This window comes from Manis javanica, chromosome 4 (genome assembly GCF_040802235.1).
Source record: "Manis javanica isolate MJ-LG chromosome 4, MJ_LKY, whole genome shotgun sequence".
Lineage (NCBI taxonomy): Eukaryota > Metazoa > Chordata > Mammalia > Pholidota > Manidae > Manis > Manis javanica.
This window is the reverse complement of record NC_133159.1, coordinates 147,829,991-147,849,651: the sequence shown is the minus strand read 5'-3', so window position 1 is coordinate 147,849,651 and position 19,661 is coordinate 147,829,991. Positions and strand designations below refer to the sequence as shown.

Here is a 19,661-nt window from a genome sequence, read left to right as displayed (position 1 = left end):
CTACTATGTTTCAGGCAAATCAAACTATTAATCTATATCAACATGAGCATGTACAAATGCACAAATATTTTTCCTACATGAAGCTAATGCTTAAAATAATCAAGACACATGTGATTAATCACAGAGTATCAAATCTTCATGAAAATAACTCAATTTTAAGAAGTAATTTTCTCTTAAATTGATATCTACATGTAAAACGAATGAAGCTACATCTGGTTATGAACTGAATTGTATCCCCCACCCCTCAATTACTATGTTAAAGCTCTAATGTAACTACTTGCAGATAGGGCCTTTAAGGAGGTAATGATGCTTAAATGAGGTCATAACAATGGAGCCCTAACCCAACAGGATTGGAGTCCTTACAAGAAAAGAAAGACCTTGTCTCCTTGCAAGTAGAGTAAAACAATCTACCTTTTCTTGCAGATCCTATTCATAAGGTTAAAAAAATTAAGATTGCCTTTTCCTTTTGAAACATTTAGATTCAATAAATTTGTAATTTTGAGTTTAGCACTCGTGAAAATAAATGAAATCTGACTTCATGTTTTGTAATGTTTACTCTTATTTCACAAATGGTTAAGGAATTATGCATATAAACAAGGAACCTAAGGGGTCTGCAGTCTCTACCCACACACTTGGGTATATTCTGAGTACACAGTTTATTCACATTTTGCTTCCTAATCTTTGTTCTACAGGGCCAGATTTCTTATCCTTACCACAAAATTATTCATATGTAAAGCACATCTTGCTAATGCCCTATTTTTTGTTGCTTTTGTTCAAGACAAGAATTATCAGTATGAGAATGTACATCTTTTATGCAACCAACTTAATAAAGAAGTTAAAAGAAAAGAAAGTTAAAGGGTCTTCCAAATAATGATACCTATACCATGCCAGAAGAAAAATACCTAAGTGTCCCCCTAAGAAACTAAAGGAAACTTTCAACAGTGTCATTAAAATAAGATATGGCAAAATCTATGAAATACATGAAGAAGGAAATTGAGGACAAAGAAATAACAAGTGTTGGTGAGGATGTGGAGAAAAGGGAACCCTTATACACAGCTGGTGGGATTGCAAATTGGTGCAGCCACTATAGAAAGCAGTATGGAAGGTCTCTCAAAAAACTACAAATAGGAACACCATATGACCCAGCAATTTCTTCTGGGAATTTACCCAAAGAAAACAAAATCAATAAAGATATATGCACTCCTATGTTTATCACATTATTTACAATAACAAAAATATGAAAACAACCTAAATGTCCATGGATAGATGAATGGATAAAAAAGATGAGGTATACATATATAATGGAATATTACTCAGCCATAAAAAGAGTGAAATCTTGCCATCTGTAACAAACAGATTGACCTAAAAGGTATTATGCTCAGTGAAACAAGTCATACAGAGGAAAACAAACACCATTTCACTGATACATGGATTCTAAAAAAACAAACAAATGAATAAACAAAACTAAAAGAGACTCATAAACACAGGGAACAGAGTGGTGGTGGCCGTAGGGGTGGGAGGGTGGGTAAAATAGGTGAAGGAGTTAAAAATTAGTGAGAATACTTGATATTTTGATCTGGATGATGGTTACATGACTGTATACCCATGTCAAAATCATCAAGCTGTACACTAAGATTTGTGCATTTCATTGTATGTACCTCAATATAAAAGAAAAAAAAAAAAGAAAGCAAGAAATTGAGGGCGTACTTGTCCTTTTCATTTTCCTCATGTTTGGTGAGACTGCAGAGTTGAAGAGTATCAAGCTGTTGTGTTACTTCCTCTGCCCAACGACAGTTTACTAATTCTCGTAGCTGGAGTGGAGCACTAGAAAGGAAATACATACATATATTCTAATTCAGGAATTTGAGATTATTTTCTAAAATAAACACATTTCAAAGGTAAATGTGTAGTGATGGATGTATTAACTCGATGGGGGAATCCTTTAACAATGTACATGTATATCAAATCATCACGTTGTACACTTTAAATATCTTACAATTTTGTCAATTATACCTTAATAATGCTGTAGTAAAAAAAATAAATGATCAATCAAGGAAAAAATAAACAGATCACTCACAATAGAGCTCACAATCATATTCATACCATACTGCTATTAAAAGAATAACAGACACAATGAAGCATGGTTTGCAACTTACTTTTAAATTAATCTATCATATACAAAAATAACTGAAGGAAAAAATACTGACAATTCAGATTACAGACTGAAATCTCAATTCCTTAAGTCTAAATCTGTACTGTTCAAAATGATAACCACTAGTCACATGTGACTATTTAAATATAAATTCAAATTAATTAAATAAAAAGAAAAGTTCATTACACAGTCATATTAGATATATTTTAAGTGCTCAGTTGCCATATATAGCTAGTAGCAACCAAATTGGACAACAAAGCTATATAGAATATTTGCATCATTACAGAAAGTTCTATTTGATAGTGCTGGTCATCTTAAAAGTTGGTATGAAAAAAGTGAACAATACATGAAGAAAAATGGGCAAAGTATGTGAAAAGGTAGTGTAAGAAAGAAATATAAACTAAAAATGCTTCACAAAAGGTGCTCAGTTTCTACCATTTTCTTAAAAAGCATACTAAAAATGACATACCACTTTCCACTTAGCTGAATGACAAAAAATGACTGGTAATATACAGTGTTGACATGATTGTGAGGAAAAAGGCACTTCTATATCTATTATTAAGAATGTAACATAAATACCTTTCCTTCAATGCAATCTGACATCATTATTTGAAATACCAAAAGTAGAAACTAAATGTATCTCAGTATAAGCATAAATAGATCGAAGCATAGTCACATAGTGGATCATTATTTAGACATTTTTTAAAAAATGACATGTGCACCTACCATCAAGGAGCATAACACTGTATTTTATATTGGGGAAAAAAAGCAAATAATGAAACAGTATTATGTGTGTTTTCAGAAAATATTTGCATATTAACATCAGCATATATATACAGAAAAGTGTCTAGAAGAATAGATACCAAACCTAACAATTTCTTTCCAAAGTGTTATCTCATGAAAAGATTAGGTTGGAAGTATGAGAAATAGGAGCCTAATTTTACATCTATCTATATACTATGTGGAAAAAAACTTCAATTTTTTCTTCTTTAATTATAAAAGGTAAATTGAAAATTTCACAATGACTTTCTAAAAGATGATAAACAATGTAATGCATCCTATGTAATTCTAAATCAGATAAATTAGTCTGCATTTGTTAATCTAAACTGCTTATCTTCTCAGTTGTATTCACAAAAAGGAGAAAGGTGGCAGACTGAAGAAAGAGCTTCAAGAGTATTAATTAGGGCACACTCCAACCCTACCACCTTACTACTTTCCAAATTCACAAATAATCATAGCAAAACCCTTACCGACAATGAGGACACTGAGCTCTCTGCTCTGTCAGCCAGCGCTAAGGACACACACAAAAAAAAACAGATTTTGATTATAAAACACCATTACTTTAATTGGTCCATATCGAATACTCATATACCAGATTTAATGAGTTTAACTCTCTAGTGTGTACATTAATTATAGATACTTATAGAAACAGGCAATCTACTGTCTTCCTCTCATTATCATCATGACATAAATTTCAAAGGGACAGAACTCACTCCAAAATAGTTTCAAGAAGCTATTCTCTCATTGGACAGAAAGTGATCTAGGACTACCTAGATCTTCCAGAAATGTGCATAATCTTCACAAAAGTAATGACACTGTCACTGCCACTCCCAAAAATAAACCACAGTGATGATTTACTTCTAACTAACTTATCATAAAGTTAAGTTTAAGGTACTACTAAATTCCTTTTTAGGAAAGCAAACTAATTTTGAAGTATATAGATTATGGATATAAAAATTAGACCTAAAATATGAGTAAGCAATTATAGCAAAACTTTGAGTCTTAAAAGAGTTCTAAAATTCAGTAATTTAAACATCTACATAACTTGGCTTCTTTATAATTATAAAATGATTTTATAAGAGAATAATGTTCCTATTAAACCTCAGATTCTATTAGTCATTTTAATAAATATTGGATAGGGAGATGCTAAGATTTACTGATCTTTCTAAATATACTAACTCTATGGTTAAATACTTTGTTTTAACAGTCTGGCAAAATATTTAATATCTGGTAAACAGGTTCAGAGGTAATTAACTATACATGCCTATACCCATATTCTCCCAATGCCTGTTATTTCTGTTTATCCTTTCTACTTCTATATATAACATAAATTCTTACCTAAAGTCAACTAATTAACTCAGAAATAAAATTCCCAAGGAAACCTTAAAGCACAGTAAAAGATTAAAGGCAATAGGGAAAAAGGTACTGCACAGCAAATAAAGCTGGAAGATGAAAATAGAAAAGGATTCCTCCATGCTTAATTGAACATTATTTCTTCAGTCCCTCAGCAAAAATAAGATTTGGGTCAGGTTTCTTCCCCTCAAATAGTGCTCTGCTAAAGTCATAGCAGTCCTTCAAGGCTGGTCTCAGCCCACATCTCTCTAGCCTCATCTTCTACCTCACCCTAGGAGCCCCAAGTTAGGCAATTTCTTATGTTTCACCTCTCTGCCCAGGTGTTGTCTTCAACTAGGTTATCCCTAGTCAGTTTTTAGATTTCAGTTTATATGTCACTTCCTCCAGAAGCTTTCTCTGACTCTAAAGACTACTTTAATACCACTGCTATGCTCTACCACAGCAACCTATACCTCTCCCTTCATTGTGCTTTTAACACTTCTATTACACTGACTTATTTGTTGGTCTACCCTTCCCTGTCAGAGTATAAGCTCTATAAAGATCAGGACCATCAAAGGAAGTGACCAGTTCATATTTTTAAATATGTCCCTCCCTTCCAGTCAAAACAGGCTTATTACATATTTGTGTATTTGCTATTATTTAGTCTCTCTCTCCATGTGCTGTCCCATGGGAATGTCCATTGACATAAAACTTTTCTGCCTATTCCAGGCTAGTGTTCTTCTTTTCTCTAAACATCTGTCACATTTTTACCTTGTATTCCATAATCTAAATTAATCACAAAATATATATAGCAATTTTAATACTTTGGGGAAAACAATATTTCTCCCAAACCAAAACCAAAGAACCAATGATACAATATTAATGCAAAAGCAATGTTAAAGGAACATCTTTATAACAACTGCCCACATTCAATTTAAAAATTAATTTCTCTCCTTCATTAAAATGAAAGAATCATAAGCATTAGTACTGGGACCTGAACTCTGGTACTTATGACTGCAAGACACCAGACATGTGACTGAACTCATTTCCTCACATGCAACAAGAGAACCAACATACCTACTCTGCAAAACTGTGCTAAGAAAATCCTCAGCAAAAAAATTAGAAAACTGAATGCAAAGGTATTATTAAAAATCTATACACCATGACCAAGTGGGATTTATTCCTGGAATGCAAGGATAGTTCAACATACAAAAACCATTCAATGTAATATGTCATAATAAATAAAATAAAGGGGAAAACCCACATGATCATCTCAAATGATAGAGAAAAGACATCTGATAAAATCTAATATCCTTTCATGATAAAAACACTTAAGAAATAAGTGAACTTCATCACCTTGATGAAGTTCATATTTTAAAAAATCTACATTGAACATCATATTCAATGGTAAGACTGAAAACTTTTCCCTTAAGATCAGGAAAAAAAACAAGGATAACTGCTTTCAACACTTCTAGTCAACACAACACTGACAATTACAGCCTGAGCAATTAAATAAGAAAAAGAAGTAAGCACTCAAATTGGAAAAGTAAAATTATGTGTTTGCAATAATATAATCTCCTATGAAAAAAATCCTAAAAATTCCACAAAAAACTGTAAAATAAGCAAATTCACCAAAGTTGCAGGATACAAAACCAACACACAAAAAGCACTTGCTTTTCTCTACACTAGCAATGAAGAATCCAAAGAGGAAATTAAGAATACATTTGCAATTGCATCAAAAAAAGAAAGTAAAATACCTAAGAATAAATTTAGCCATGGAGTTGAAAGATTTAAGCATGGAAAGGTACTAAAACATTGCTGAAGGAAGCTAAAGTCCTAAGTAAATGGAAAAACATCCCATATTCATGGACTAGAAGATTTAATATTGTTAAGATGACAATGCTACCCAAAGCAATCTACAGAATCAATGCAATTCCTGTCAAAGTCCCAATGGTGCTTTTAACAGGAAAACCCATTCTAAAATTCAAATGGAATATCAAAGGACCCCAAGTAGCCAATACTAACTTGAAAAAGAACATGTACACCTAAAATTCATATATCTCCATTTCTTAATAAAGAACAATGTTAGAGGACTCAGATTTTACTGATTTCAAAATTTACTACAAAACTACAATTAACCAAAACAGTTTGGTACTGGCATATGGACAGAAAAAGAGACCAATGAAATAGACTAGTGAGTCCAGAAATAAACCCAAAAGGACAAATATTACATGATTCCATTTATTCTATTATGATTCCACTTAGACTAGACAAATTAATAGAGACAGAATAGTGGTTACCAGGGGCTGGGGGAAAGGTTAATGGATAGAAGTAATGAAAGTAGGGCACCCTTGTCTTTTCCTTCATCTTAAGAGTAAGCTGAGGTACCACTGCATACTTATGAGAATGGCTAAAATTTAAGACTGAACATTCCAAGTGTTGAAATTAATGTGGAACAACTGGAACTCTCATACACTGCTGGTGAGAATGCAAAATGATGCAACTATTTTAGAAAACAGTTTGACAGTTTGTTAAACAGATAAACGTAACTATCATCTGATCTAGCCATTCCATTCTAATTATTCACCCAAAAGAAAAGACAGCAGAAGTCCATTCAAAGACTTGTATACAAATGTTCATAGTGGTTTTCTATGTAAATGCCAAAACCTAGAAGCAAACATTGTGTCCATTAACAGATGAATGGATAAACAAATTGGGACATATGCATACAATGGCATGCTACTATTCACCAACAAAAAGGAATGGAATTGATACACACAGCATAGATGCATCTTAAAATAATTTTGCTTAGTTAAAAAAGACAGACACATAAGAGTACATACATACTGTTAAGATTCCACACCTACAAAATTCCAGAAAAAGCAAATTTATCTGTAGTGAGAGAAAGCAAATCAGTGGTTGCCTGGGAATGAGACAAGTAGAAGGAAGAATTACCAAGAGGCACAGAGAAACTTTTGGGGATTAGATATGTTCATGTCTTGACTGTGGTAATGTTTTCTCAAGTGTATATATCTGTCAAAACTTATCAGACTATACACATTAAACATACACAGTTTATTGTATGTCAATTATACCTAGGTAACAAAAAAAGGGCTGCAAAAATTTGAAAATAAAACAAATTTAATAATTACAGGCAACCATGAAGTGCTACCAATGCTGAAAATCAAGAAAGGGTCAAAAAAATCTGGATAAGAAAGAAAGAGAGAAGAAAAAGCAAGGGAAAAAATACAAAAATATGAACAAGAAATGAAAGGGAAGCAACTGAGTGTAGCTACAAGAATGAAGGAGATCTGGCCTGAAAACAGCCAATGTTCCCACCTTTTGCTGTGAGGAGGATTCAGTAATGCAACAGCCTTGGGAATAAGTCCAGTCCTTGTCTGTCATCAACTACCAGATGACTCTGAACCAGTCTATTCATCAGTCTAAACCTTTCTTTTATTCAATGACACAAGTATCCAGATTGTCACAGATAATTACATTTCCGTGGTCAAATGAACATAACTAACCTACTCCTCTCTGTAATATGTTTTCCACTTGAATTTTGTGATGCCTCAATCATAGCAACTTCTTCTTATTCTGTTGAGTCCTCTTCTTCCCGACCTCTAACTGTTGAATATCCCAGAGTTCAGACCTAAAACTCTCTTCCCAGAGGAGGTAATCTGGTGATTTTACCTAATCCCCTGGCTTTAAATACTACCGATATGCTAATAAATCAGTATCTCTAACATCCCCTTCCTCAACTCCAGATTCGTATCTCCAATTGCCAATATTTCGTTCTATATATAATTAACATCTCAAACTTGACACATTTAAAACAAAACTTAAACATCTATAGCCAATCTGCTCCTCCCCAACTTTTTCTATCTCAGAAAATTGGAAGACCATTCATTCAGCCAAATGTGATACAAAACCTTCCTCACATCCCATCTGTAAACAAATCCATTGGTTCTACCTTCAAGATATATGTAGGATTGCCATATTTTTCATTACCTCCACTGTTAGCATTCTAGTTTAAACCAACATTCATTTAGTCAAAACCACCATTCACTAATAAAGCACTCGCTAAATGGTCTCATTTCCTCTCCCACCTGCCTAGTTTCCTTTCCACACAATAGCCAGAGTGATCACTTTTAAAATATTAATTCATATCATTCAAAAGCTTTCAATAACTACCATCATACTTAAAAACAAAGGTATCTACAAAGACCCCTATCTACATCTCCATTCCCGCTCTTCCTCTGTCCACTTTGCTCCAGCCACACTGGCTTCTTTGCTGTTTCCCAACACTCTAAACATATTTCTAATGGCCTTTGCCCCTTCAGATTTCTCTGCCTGGGTTTTTCTCCCCCTAGGTATTCAAATCACTCCCATATTTCTGGCCTCTGCTCAAATGTCATCTTCTTAGGAAGACCTTCCCACACTACCCTATATAAAATAGCTACCAACTGCTCATACCCTCCTCAAAATCCCCACTCGATACTTCTATTCAGTTTCATTTTTCTTCATAGCACTTACTAGTTTCTAACATCTATCTATTTATGTTTTTGTCTATACCCCACCTAGTAAATAACTCAACTCCTCGGGAAATCAATGCCTAACTCCAAAGAGGCATGCAATTAATACTTGTTGAATGAACAAATGAATAAATGGTACATTCAGGAAACAAAACAGCTCTAGAAAGAAAGGTTAGAATCAAATCATCTGGATGATCTGAATGTAAGGCTAATGTTCTTAGCCTTTATCCTTTAGGCAATAAATCTGTGATGCTTCTGGGAGGGAAAAAAAATGATATGCCTGTATTTCTCTATTAGGATGGTAGTAAGAGTAATGGAAAGGAAGGACAGACAAAAGTGACACTAGGAGATACCTGACAAGACTTAAAAATCATTGGTTTAAGAGGTTTCAAGTTTGAGCAACTGACAGAAGAGAACAAAAAATTCAGAGTCAATTTGAGAAAACGATAGGAAGAATGTTATCTGAAACAAAGTCCAAGATGCTAGAAGGACAATCAGGTAAGACACGTACAGGTTAAAGCTGAAGGAAGAGATACAGGAGCCATACACACAAAGATGAAAGTTAAATCAGCAAGAGAAGAGCAGATCAAATTTCCCCAAAACAGATGAAATTTTCCAAGAAACTTCAGAGTATCACATGCCAGCAGCAATATTTAAGAAACATATGCCTTTGGGGAGGGATTAAAGATGGTGGTGAAGGGTGAGACAGATGCCTCCTCCCAAAACCAGATATAATACGAAAATATAATACAACTATTCCTGAAACAGCAACAGGAAAGAAGGCTGTGCCTGACTGCATACACCTGGAGAAAAGAAAAGACCTCACAGAACAGGGTAATGATCAAAGCTGTGATCTGGCGGGACCCAAGGCCTTTGACTACGCCAGCTCACTGGCAGGAGGAAGAGAAATGGAGCAGAGAAGGAGTGGAGGCCTGGGACTGCTGAACACCTAGCTCTGAAGATCTGCTCTGGGAGCACGAACCTACCTTGCATGGTACTCTGGAGATTAGTGTGGTTGGGAAGTTAAGATAGGCAGAATACTTGGAGATTCCAGCCACTTGTGGAAAACAGGGATCCACATCCGCTGCTCTGGGACAAAAGAAAGGCAGGCAGAAGACTTCCTAAAAGCGAGAGGGCTGCTAAAGGGGCAGGGATTGAACAGAGCTTGCAGCTCAGGAGAAAGGTCAGGTAGACAAAATTGTCCAGGCACACTCTGCCCAGAAGGTTGAGAAGTTTCAGGGGCTTCAGGCACTGGCTATGCTATGCAGGCAACCCTGGCTGGCTATGTAGCTCTGAGGCCCCTCACCGTGATATGCAGCCTGCTGCGCCTTCCTACTGGCCGGCCGGCACCGGCTCACAAATGGCAGCCCCTGCTTTCACGTCAGGCCAGCCAAAGGGACACTCTGCCTACAGGTGCTACAAATGCAAAGCAGAGGCTTAAACCTGTGTGTTCAGCCCACTGGTTCTGGCAGTGGAGACAGACACAGCAGCCAGGAAGCAGGACACAGCTCTTTCCTCCTCACAGGCACAAGCTCCACTCCCCTGTGACCCCCACCATTGCTCCAGGGGCTGAGCAGCTCCAGAGAGTAGAGCTTCTGGGCACTAGAGGGCGCCACATACAAATATGAAACATCAAAGGAACCTGAATCAAACCAAAATCCCAAAACACCTAAAAAGGGCCAAAGTGAAACTGAACTCACCAATATTCCTGAAAGAGATTTCAAAATAAAAATCATAACCATGGAGATACAGAGAACAATTCAAGAACTCAGGGACAAACTCAGGACTGAGATTCAATCATTCAGGAATACAATATGGGAAATGAAACATACAATGAAGGGATTTAAAAGCAGATTATATGTAGTGGAGGTGGTAAATGGAATAGAAATTAGATAAAAGGAATATAATGAAGCTGAGGCCCAGAGATTAAAAAGGGATCTCTAGGAATGAAAGAATATTGAGAGAATTGTGTGACCATTTGCTGGAACAATACTGGCATTATAGGAATACCAGAAGAAGAAGAAGAGACAAAACAGGATAGAAAGTGTCTTTCAGGAGGTAATTGCTGAAAACTTCCCCAAACTGGGGAAGGAGACAGTCTCTCAGGCCAAGGAGGTGCACAGATCTCCCAACACAAGGGACCCAAGGAAGACAACACCAAGACATATAATAATTAAAATGGCAAAGATCAAGGACAAGGACAGAGTACTCAAACCAGCCAGAGAGAGAAAAAAGATCACATACAAAGGAAAGCCCATGAGGCTATCATCAGATTTCTCAGCAGAAACCTTACAAGCCAGATGGGAGTGGCATGATATATTCAATGCAATGAAAGAGAAGGGTCTCAAGCCAAGAATACTCGAACCGGCAAGATTATTCATTTAAATTTGAAGGAGGGGACTAAGAACAACAAATGCTGGCGAGGATGCAGAGAAAGGGGAACCCTCCTACACTGCTGGTAGGAATGTAAATTATTTCAACCATTGCAGAAAACAATACCGAGGTTCCTCAAAAAACTAAAAATAGAAATACCATTTGACCTGGGAATTCCACTCCTAGGAATTTACCCAAAGAAAACAAGTTCTCAGATTCAAAAAGATGCATGCACCCCTATGTTTACTGCAGCACTATTTACAATAGCCAAGATATGGAAGCAACCTAAGTGTCCATCAGTAGATGAATGGATAAGGAAGATGTGGTACATATATACAATGGAATACTATTCAGCCATAAGAAACAAATCCTACTATTTGCAACAACATGAGCTACAGCGTATTATGCTCAGTAAAATAAGTCAGACAGACAAAAACAAATACCAAATGATTTCCTTCATTTGTGGAGTGTAACAATGAAGCAAAACTGAAGTAACAAAACAGCAGCAGACTCACAGACTCCAAGAAGGGACTAGAGGTTACCAAAGGGGAGGGGTGAGAGACGGAGAAGGGGTAAAGGGTTATTATGATTAGTACACATGGTGTAGGGGGGATCATGGGGAAGACAGTGTAGCACAGGAAGACAAGTAGTGACTCTGTGGCATCTTACTAGGCTGATGGACAGTGACTGCAATGGGGTGTGTGGGGTATCTGATAATATGGGTGAATGTGATAACCACATTATTTTTCATGTGAGACCTTCATAAGAGTGTATATCAATGATAACTTAATAAAAATATATAAAAAATAAAGAAAAAAGAAATATATGCCCTTAAGGAGCAGAAGGAAGAAGAAACTGTGAAGAAATAAAGACTCAAACAAGTATAAGGTAATAAACAGAGGTCATTACAAACCCTCATCAAAAAAGTTTAGTCCAGATCCACACTACAAGCCAATTACTTTTTCTAGCTTCAGTTTCACCATTTATAAAACATAAATAATGATATGTGTATTAGCTGCTGTTTTAATAATAGCACCTTACAAGTGGACAGTACTTTATATTTCCTAAATTACTATTCAGCTTATTTCATTTAATGGCACAACCATCCCATGAGGCAGATCTTTTTACCCACATTCTATAACTGAGGAAACAAAACTAAGATTCAGTCTCTTAGTTCATGACTAGGAAACTAGCATAATGTATAACATACATCTTCTGCACACATTTCAAAAAATACAGGTTCCAGAGCCAGACTTTCTTGGTTCAAATCTAGCTCTGTCATTTGCTAGCTATGTGACTGGAAGAAATTATTTTAAGTGTTACAGACATTACTCTTGACAAAACGGTATTTATCTTCCTTAGGCCAGAGAAAGGAACTACAGAGAAATTTTAGGGTGAAGAGCTTGTTAGATGGGTTTGATTTCCTCAGTAAAGGAAATAATCTACTAAGCGTAGTGTGGGCAGGGCAGTTTTCAACTGTGGTCTGCAGATTTGCTATTGAAGCCACACATACAATCAAAATGAGATGTTTTGTTTTATATCTTAGGCTTCCTCATAATTTTGTTTGAGGGGTTCATCTATATTCAAGTTTTAAAGAAATTAATTACATTCATTTCTAAGATCTGTTTTATGTATAAGATTATATGATTTTATAGCACAGAGAAGACAAGTAGTGACTCTATAGCATCTCACTGCACTGATGGACAGTGACTATAATGGGGTATGTGGTGGGGAGTTGATAATGGGGGGAGTCTAGTAACCACAATGTTGCTCATGTAATTGTATATTAATGATACCAAAAAAAAATTACATGATTTTACTCTTTGCCTTTGAACCCATTACTAGCTTATTCTCCATCTTACCCATCAAACAAGTATAAACTCTCCCTCCTCTGAGTCTCACAGCACTTTGTTAGTGCCTTATGACACTACACATTCTTCAGTATAAACATAAAGTCCACTCTCTCAATCAGACTTAACAGGGCAAGCACTTCTTCATTTATCTTAGAATCCCTCAACCCCAAACACAATGCAGGCAAGCACTTCATAAGTACTTATTAAATGTGCAGTGATTTAATAATGTAAATATACTAAAATTACAGTGGACTTTGGTATCCACACATTTCATGGCAGTTATCATTTGATGATTATTCATCTCAGTATAAGCAATATGCACTGATGGTCTACTAAGGAACATCCATTTAAGACTTTAAAAAAAAAAAAAACACAAAATGTAAAATAAGAGAAATAGTTATTTTTCACAATATATCCTGCATACACTGAATGCATATAAGAAGAAATACAACTTACCCTGATACAACTGAAACAACAAAGCTTGGAACAGTGAGGACACAGGCGTGCATCCCGCAATTTCTCCATACAAATGAAACATCGGAAAACTTCAGCAATGCTCTGAAAATGATAAAAGATGTAAGGCCTACCAGTTTAGGTTACTGAATCAAGAGTAAAAAGTATGCTTAAAACAATTCACTCCATATTTATTTTGGGCTGATAACGTCTCAGTTTTAACTATACTGCACATCAGAATTTGGGCTAGTGTAGATCCAGCATACCTCAGAACATCTAGAAAAAGTGCTTTCTTTTTTCTAAGCTTCACCAGTGCTTCTATTCTAAGAAAAGGATTATGAAACTCAGACTTACATACAAATATTTTCACTGAAGCACTAATTATAATGGCAAGAATGTGGCTACTGCACAAATGTTGAAAATATTAAATAATGGCAGTTGACATAGATATGATTCACTAGAATATTTCTTGAATAATACTGAAAAAATACTTGTGATATATAACAGCAAGAAAAAAAGGCAGACTAAATGATTGAATAAACATTAACTTTTTGCTTTTTCTGCTATTTCCCCAAGGGAGCTGGATTGCTTCTATAATTTTTAAAAGTTTTAAAAAAGATATCCTAATGGCCATGTACTCTGATCAATAAACTAATTTTCAGAATCTAGAAATCCCAATTTCTGCATTAATGCTGCAACCAACTAGATACTTATTTGAGGCTAAGATTATGCCCCTACTGAGAATTTTGATGGTACCTCTATGAAGGTTTGGGGGGAAAAAAACTTAAATAAATGGAACAGTATTATCTTTGGAAGCTTCGGATGAATTCATTTAGGAAGTTAACCGACAAGAAAACAGATATAACTAGATGTAGATTATTACGTATTTTATTTTTACAGTACTCACATTTATTTTTACTCAGTTTCAGGAGCATTAAACTCTCCTAAATCCAAGAAAAGGTTACAAAACCTTTATAATACTTTCACATGAATAATTAAGGGGACTTTCACATGAATCTAACTGTAACCTCTGCAGGGTCAGGAAGAACTGTGAGATGCAGATGCTGGGGGGTGGACATTAAGACCATTGGGTGAACTAGTTTGAAGTCGAGAGCTCAGTAACACAGTTGATCCTTACTAAGAAGCAAGGATTTAGTTATTTTAGTATTTAGAAGGTTCAAAAGTTGGCAATTACTGTATAATTACGTCCAATAAGCAATCCTTTTAAATGTTCATAGACTGTACACACATATCCCAACCACTGGAAATCACAACTTCTAAGAGTCAGATGTTAAATAGGTTGTTCTGGAAAACTACAGTCAAATAGGATGACAGTAATGACTACATCCTCATTCAATGAAAGAATGACAGAAATCTGCAAATATACCGCTAGGAGAGAGTGATTATCCATTCGGACGGAGATTTGGACCCGAGCAAAACTGGTCTTTCTAATGAATTTGCAATTTTGCTCTGCACAAGTTGTGGTTTGCAAAATCCCAGTGGGGATGAGTTACCGATGCCAAGACATCACGAAAACGCCAGGATAACGCACCACCTGACTGCGGGAACGGTCAGAGCATAAGGCACCCAAAGAGCTACAGAACGAACACGGCGTCCTTCGCACCCGGCCAACCCTCTCCTCAGCGGCGGGGTGGAGGTACCCTACAGGAGGACTAGGGCAAGGCTCCCCAAATAAAGAACGCTCACCGGGTGGCTGGGGGAGACTAACCACCACCTTCTCAACCCCACTCACCTCCACGCTCTGTTCATCCATTGCCTCCGGCTCTCGGCGGGGGCCTCGGCGACCCGCGGAGTCCGTGGTCCGACCTATCAGATGCTGGCCCGAGGTCGCCAGATCAGACTGCCGCCGAGAACAGCCTGGCGCCCACGTCAAAGAGCTCCGACGACCGCCCCACCTGCACGCCCCATCGCTTCAGGTTCGGCGCCAGCTACCCCCACTTCGCCATTTTTATCCGCGCGCCTGCCCTAGGCGCAGTTGGGACGGCGACTGGCGGCCACAGCTCCTTCCTCTGGACTCAGCCGCACGCCAGCCACCTCGAGGGAGCCTCGGCCCACGTGACGCGGGCACGGGCCTATAGCACTGAGGCTGGAGCCCGGTGGCGCTACTCTCCAGAGAAGGTGCTGCAGGAAATTCGCAGACACCAACGGTAACCAGGGCAGCAGAAGGCGCGGCGCCGAGGAAAGGCACAGCGCGCATGCGCGCAGGGCGCTCGTTACGGGCGCGGAGCCGAGAGGCGGGCGCCTAGTTCCCGCGGTGTGGGCCACACACGAGATTTGGCGGCCTGCTCCCGCAGGGTTGAGTGCTTTCGGCCCCAGGCTCGCGCAGGCCGCGGAGAATGTGCGTCTTCACTGTGCCCCGCCCACTGGGGAGGGGGAAGGGCAGGGGGCGGGGCCCATCGGGCGGGGCCCACCCGTCTCAAACTTTTCAGCGCCAAAGACTGGAGCCACCTGGAGTGCTAGTGGGAAATGCAGTTTTCGGAGTAACGTCCCCTAGGTATTCGGGCACCGTGAGTCTAAGCTGAGGCTCCACCAAGTCGGCGTTTCCGATGACCATGCTGGGCGATCTGACTGCAGGCGGCCGGCACTTTGAGAAACCAGCACCTTGAGAAAGGTGGTGCAGAGGATTCGTAGCTAGTGGTTTTCTCTTGGAGGAATCCCAGATTCCCAGGTTTTTAAGACTTTCGTCACACCTACCCAAACAAAGCTCCACATTGCGGCCTAGAACCGTGTAGTTTCTTTTTTCGAGTGAGTGGATGGGAACAGACTGCAGAATCCGACCCATACCACCACCACAGCCCGCCCTGCATCTCCTGCAGCTTGAAGTGATCTGTTGCCATGGGACTATGAAAAGGACAAAAAGGTATCAGCTGTATTCAGCTTCCCAATATTGGCGTCTGCTTTCTACGATTTTCTAGCCTAAGAGATGTTTAAAGATTGCGGGAATTCAAAAAAAAGAGCTTGTGTCAAATCATAAATTTAATTTTTCCGTCCTGGTTTGTTGCTGAGTTATTCCATTTAACCCAACCTAGAGTGCACGGGATAATAATCTAGAAAAAAGTTATAGAATATGAAAGCATTTGGACTTTCACCTAAGAGGCGGACAATTTTTTTTAAATATGTGACTCACGGACAAAGAATTTAGTAAGATTAATCTGACTGAAAAATTTCACCAAAATCAATTCGTCTTGGAATTAGAGGTGATGGTTGCACATCATTTGTACTAAAATGTCTGGTCATACACTTTAATAATGGCTAATTTTGTTTTGCAAATTTCACCTCAATTTAAAAAGTTGTGGTACAGTACTGCACTTGGGATCTAGAGTAATTAGAATTGGTCCTTGCTACCCAGTACAGTTGAAAACAAGAAAAACTACAGATACATGTGTGGATAAAATGGGAGTTCCTGTGGCCAATACATGCCTGTTGACTATATAAAGAGCTCCGCCCAGTGCTCTGGGCGTGACACAGGCAGGATGGCAAGGCCACCAGAGAGCAGAGGCTGGAGTGGTGGCAGCGCTGAGGACAGAGGCCCAGAGGGCAGCTGTGCGGGACGGTTATGCAGAGAGACCCAGAGGACGGCTGTGAGGGAAGGCTGTGCGGTACAGCTGTACAGGCAGAGAGACCCAGAGGATGGCTGTGTGGGACGACTATGCAGGACAGCTGTACAGGCAGAGGCCCAGAGGATGGCTGTGCAGACAGACGGGCCCAGAGGCAGAGACCAGCTTGCTGCATGCAGACTCGCTCTGAGTGATTTTAGTGACCTGGAAATAAAGTTGGGTATAACCCTTTCACCCCAAGAAAGTTTTGCTGTCAATTTCTTTGGTCACATTGAATCCATAGCGAACTTGCCTGGGGCTGAAACCCATTGGCAAGACAACATGGTAAGTATTACTAGGTTCCAATGGATGTTTGCCCAAGAACACAAAAATGTTTAAAGATTTATGCAATAGCTCACAAGAATGAAACATTACAACTAATTACAAGTTATTGGTTGCAAGCACAAAGTCAGATTCTGGCTAACTTAAGCGAAAACAATTTAGTTGGCAGGATGCTACACTATCCTGTGGACTGAGAAACCTGTGATCTGCTCCTCACAATTCCGCAAGGAGGAGCCAACACTTCTGCTCTCCCCCAGCATGCTCTCCCCCCATCTTCTAACTTGCCTATTAGAAAGTTTAAATGACTATCCATAAGGAAATGGTAAAAATTACAGTACACTCATAAGAATGGCAGACGTGTGACATAAAGATACCCAAAATATATTTAAAATGAAAAAAAACTAAGTGCAGCTGCAGTACAATGTATGGTATCAGCCTTTTTGTTGTTGTTATCAGTCTATTTTGGTAAAACAAATTTAGTTTGCATCCACCTAGAATCCTCAGGAGTTTTCAGATTACTTCTGGAGAATAAGCATTCTTTATTTTTTAATTTCTTAAAGTTAAAAGTATTAAATACAACCTAATTAAAATTTTTATTCCTTACAACTTAAGATAGAAAAACACTGTAGTCACATAGAAGAAAACAATTATCCAGATGAGAAATAAAATATCTAAATTTAGGGTAGTAAGAGTGAGGAAAAAGTGGTGGCTGGATACTCTGAAAATTTCAGAAACAATTATATAGACTATTGATTAGGATAAAGAGATACAAACCTTTTAATTCCAGCTAACAGAATAGTGGCCATTAACAAAATAACAAAATCAGTAACTGCTCTGGATATGTTCGATCTGATTATTCAAATAGAGGTTTTTATTGGAAATACAAATCCAGATCTAGTAGTTGTATTTTGGGAATCAGCCACATAAAGGCAATAAATGAAGTTTGGAAACAAATATAAAAAGTTCAAAGAGACTATGAGGGGAAGAACCAATACTTAAAAGATAACTGAAGGGAGTCAGAGGAAAAATAGTAAAATCGAGGTTTTCCTGATAGAAAGCAAAACCACTTTCACACCCGAAACTTGCTATGACCGCTTCATGATACTTTGGGATACTATTTTTCAGTCCCACCAATCAACATGACCTTCCAGAGCCATCCCATTAACTTCTTTAATAAAGTGCCTGAATACTGAAGAAAATTAACATCTTTTACTAAGGTGTAACTTATTTCTCTGTAATTTAAAAAGAGGGGGGCTTTCCATTCTTTGAATATTCAAACTAGACAGGTCAATTTTAACTGAAGCTACTCTCTCAATCCTGTTTGTCAAGTACTAATAAGTTTGTTGATGGACAAAAACATGCTTGTAACCAATTTCCTTACATAAAAATATAATTTTACAACCTGCAGAACTAACATTTGACATGTTTTTCCCTAGTCTTTTCAATGTCTCATTTTATTACATATGTGGAAATATCATTTATTGAAGGATAACTCAATATCAAACCCAAACACTACCATCCCATCATTCTTCCATCCATTTTGACAAAAAGAAGTTAAGTGATCAGCTCAGGGTCACATAGCTAGAATTTAAAACCTATTTACATCTCAAATATAACTCCAAAGCCCAATCTTAACTACAAAACTGCAATATCTGCTTCCCCTCTCCTTGCTATATATAGCTTCAGCATTTCCCAGAACATTTAATAATAATTTATTGGCAATCTGACATCTTGTTGTATAGATACACCATGATTTATTTGCCTGTTTACCTGCAATTAGCCAGACGTGTGTGTGTGTGTGTGTGTGTGTGTGTGTTGCTATTATAAACAGCCCTGTGATTAACATTTGTATCGCAATCTATCCCTACTTTGGACAATTACCTTATTGCCAATAGCTACTTTAAAATAAATAGGGAAATTCACACACACATACACACACACACACACACACAAACACACACACACACACAACTGGCAAGTCCTCTGATTTCTTTTTCTTAGCTTTCATATAGAAAGAATAATCACAATAATATAGGCTAAAGGAGAACAAAGGTAGTATTGATTTACAACAGGGACAGGCTAAAATAACATTTGAAAGCAGAGCTCATGCTACTCAATATTAACAGGCAGAAGTAACAGGAAAGAAGGTGAGGCTACCACAGAGAAGTAAGGTTTTTTAAGAGACTATAGGCCACATACTAGTAGTCTCATATTAGCACCAATAATGTGACCACATCTGCAATCAAAATTTTCAAAGATAAAATTATATACATATATGTAATAT

General features: G+C 37.6%; 1 protein-coding gene across 7 annotated transcripts in view; it reads right to left on the bottom strand.

Annotated features, from left to right (window-relative positions):
* The window catches only part of TRIM37 (tripartite motif containing 37), a 145,235-nt gene extending 129,359 nt beyond the window's left edge, over positions 1–15,876 (bottom strand). Inside the window, exons 1-4 of one of the 7 annotated variants that reach the window (XM_073235332.1) lie at positions 15,232–15,876; positions 13,482–13,583; positions 3,403–3,443; positions 1,708–1,824 (exon numbers count right to left, since the gene is read on the bottom strand). In XM_073235332.1, the coding sequence (XP_073091433.1) occupies positions 1,708–1,824; positions 3,403–3,443; positions 13,482–13,583; positions 15,232–15,252 (281 nt within the window). In that variant the 5' untranslated portion in view covers positions 15,253–15,876. The remainder of the gene's footprint in view (positions 1–1,707; positions 1,825–3,402; positions 3,444–13,481; positions 13,584–15,231) is intronic. The other 6 variants (XM_073235326.1, XM_073235328.1, XM_073235327.1 and 3 more) reach the window with 6 other exon arrangements.
* Between the last annotated feature and the right edge of the window lie 3,785 nt (positions 15,877–19,661).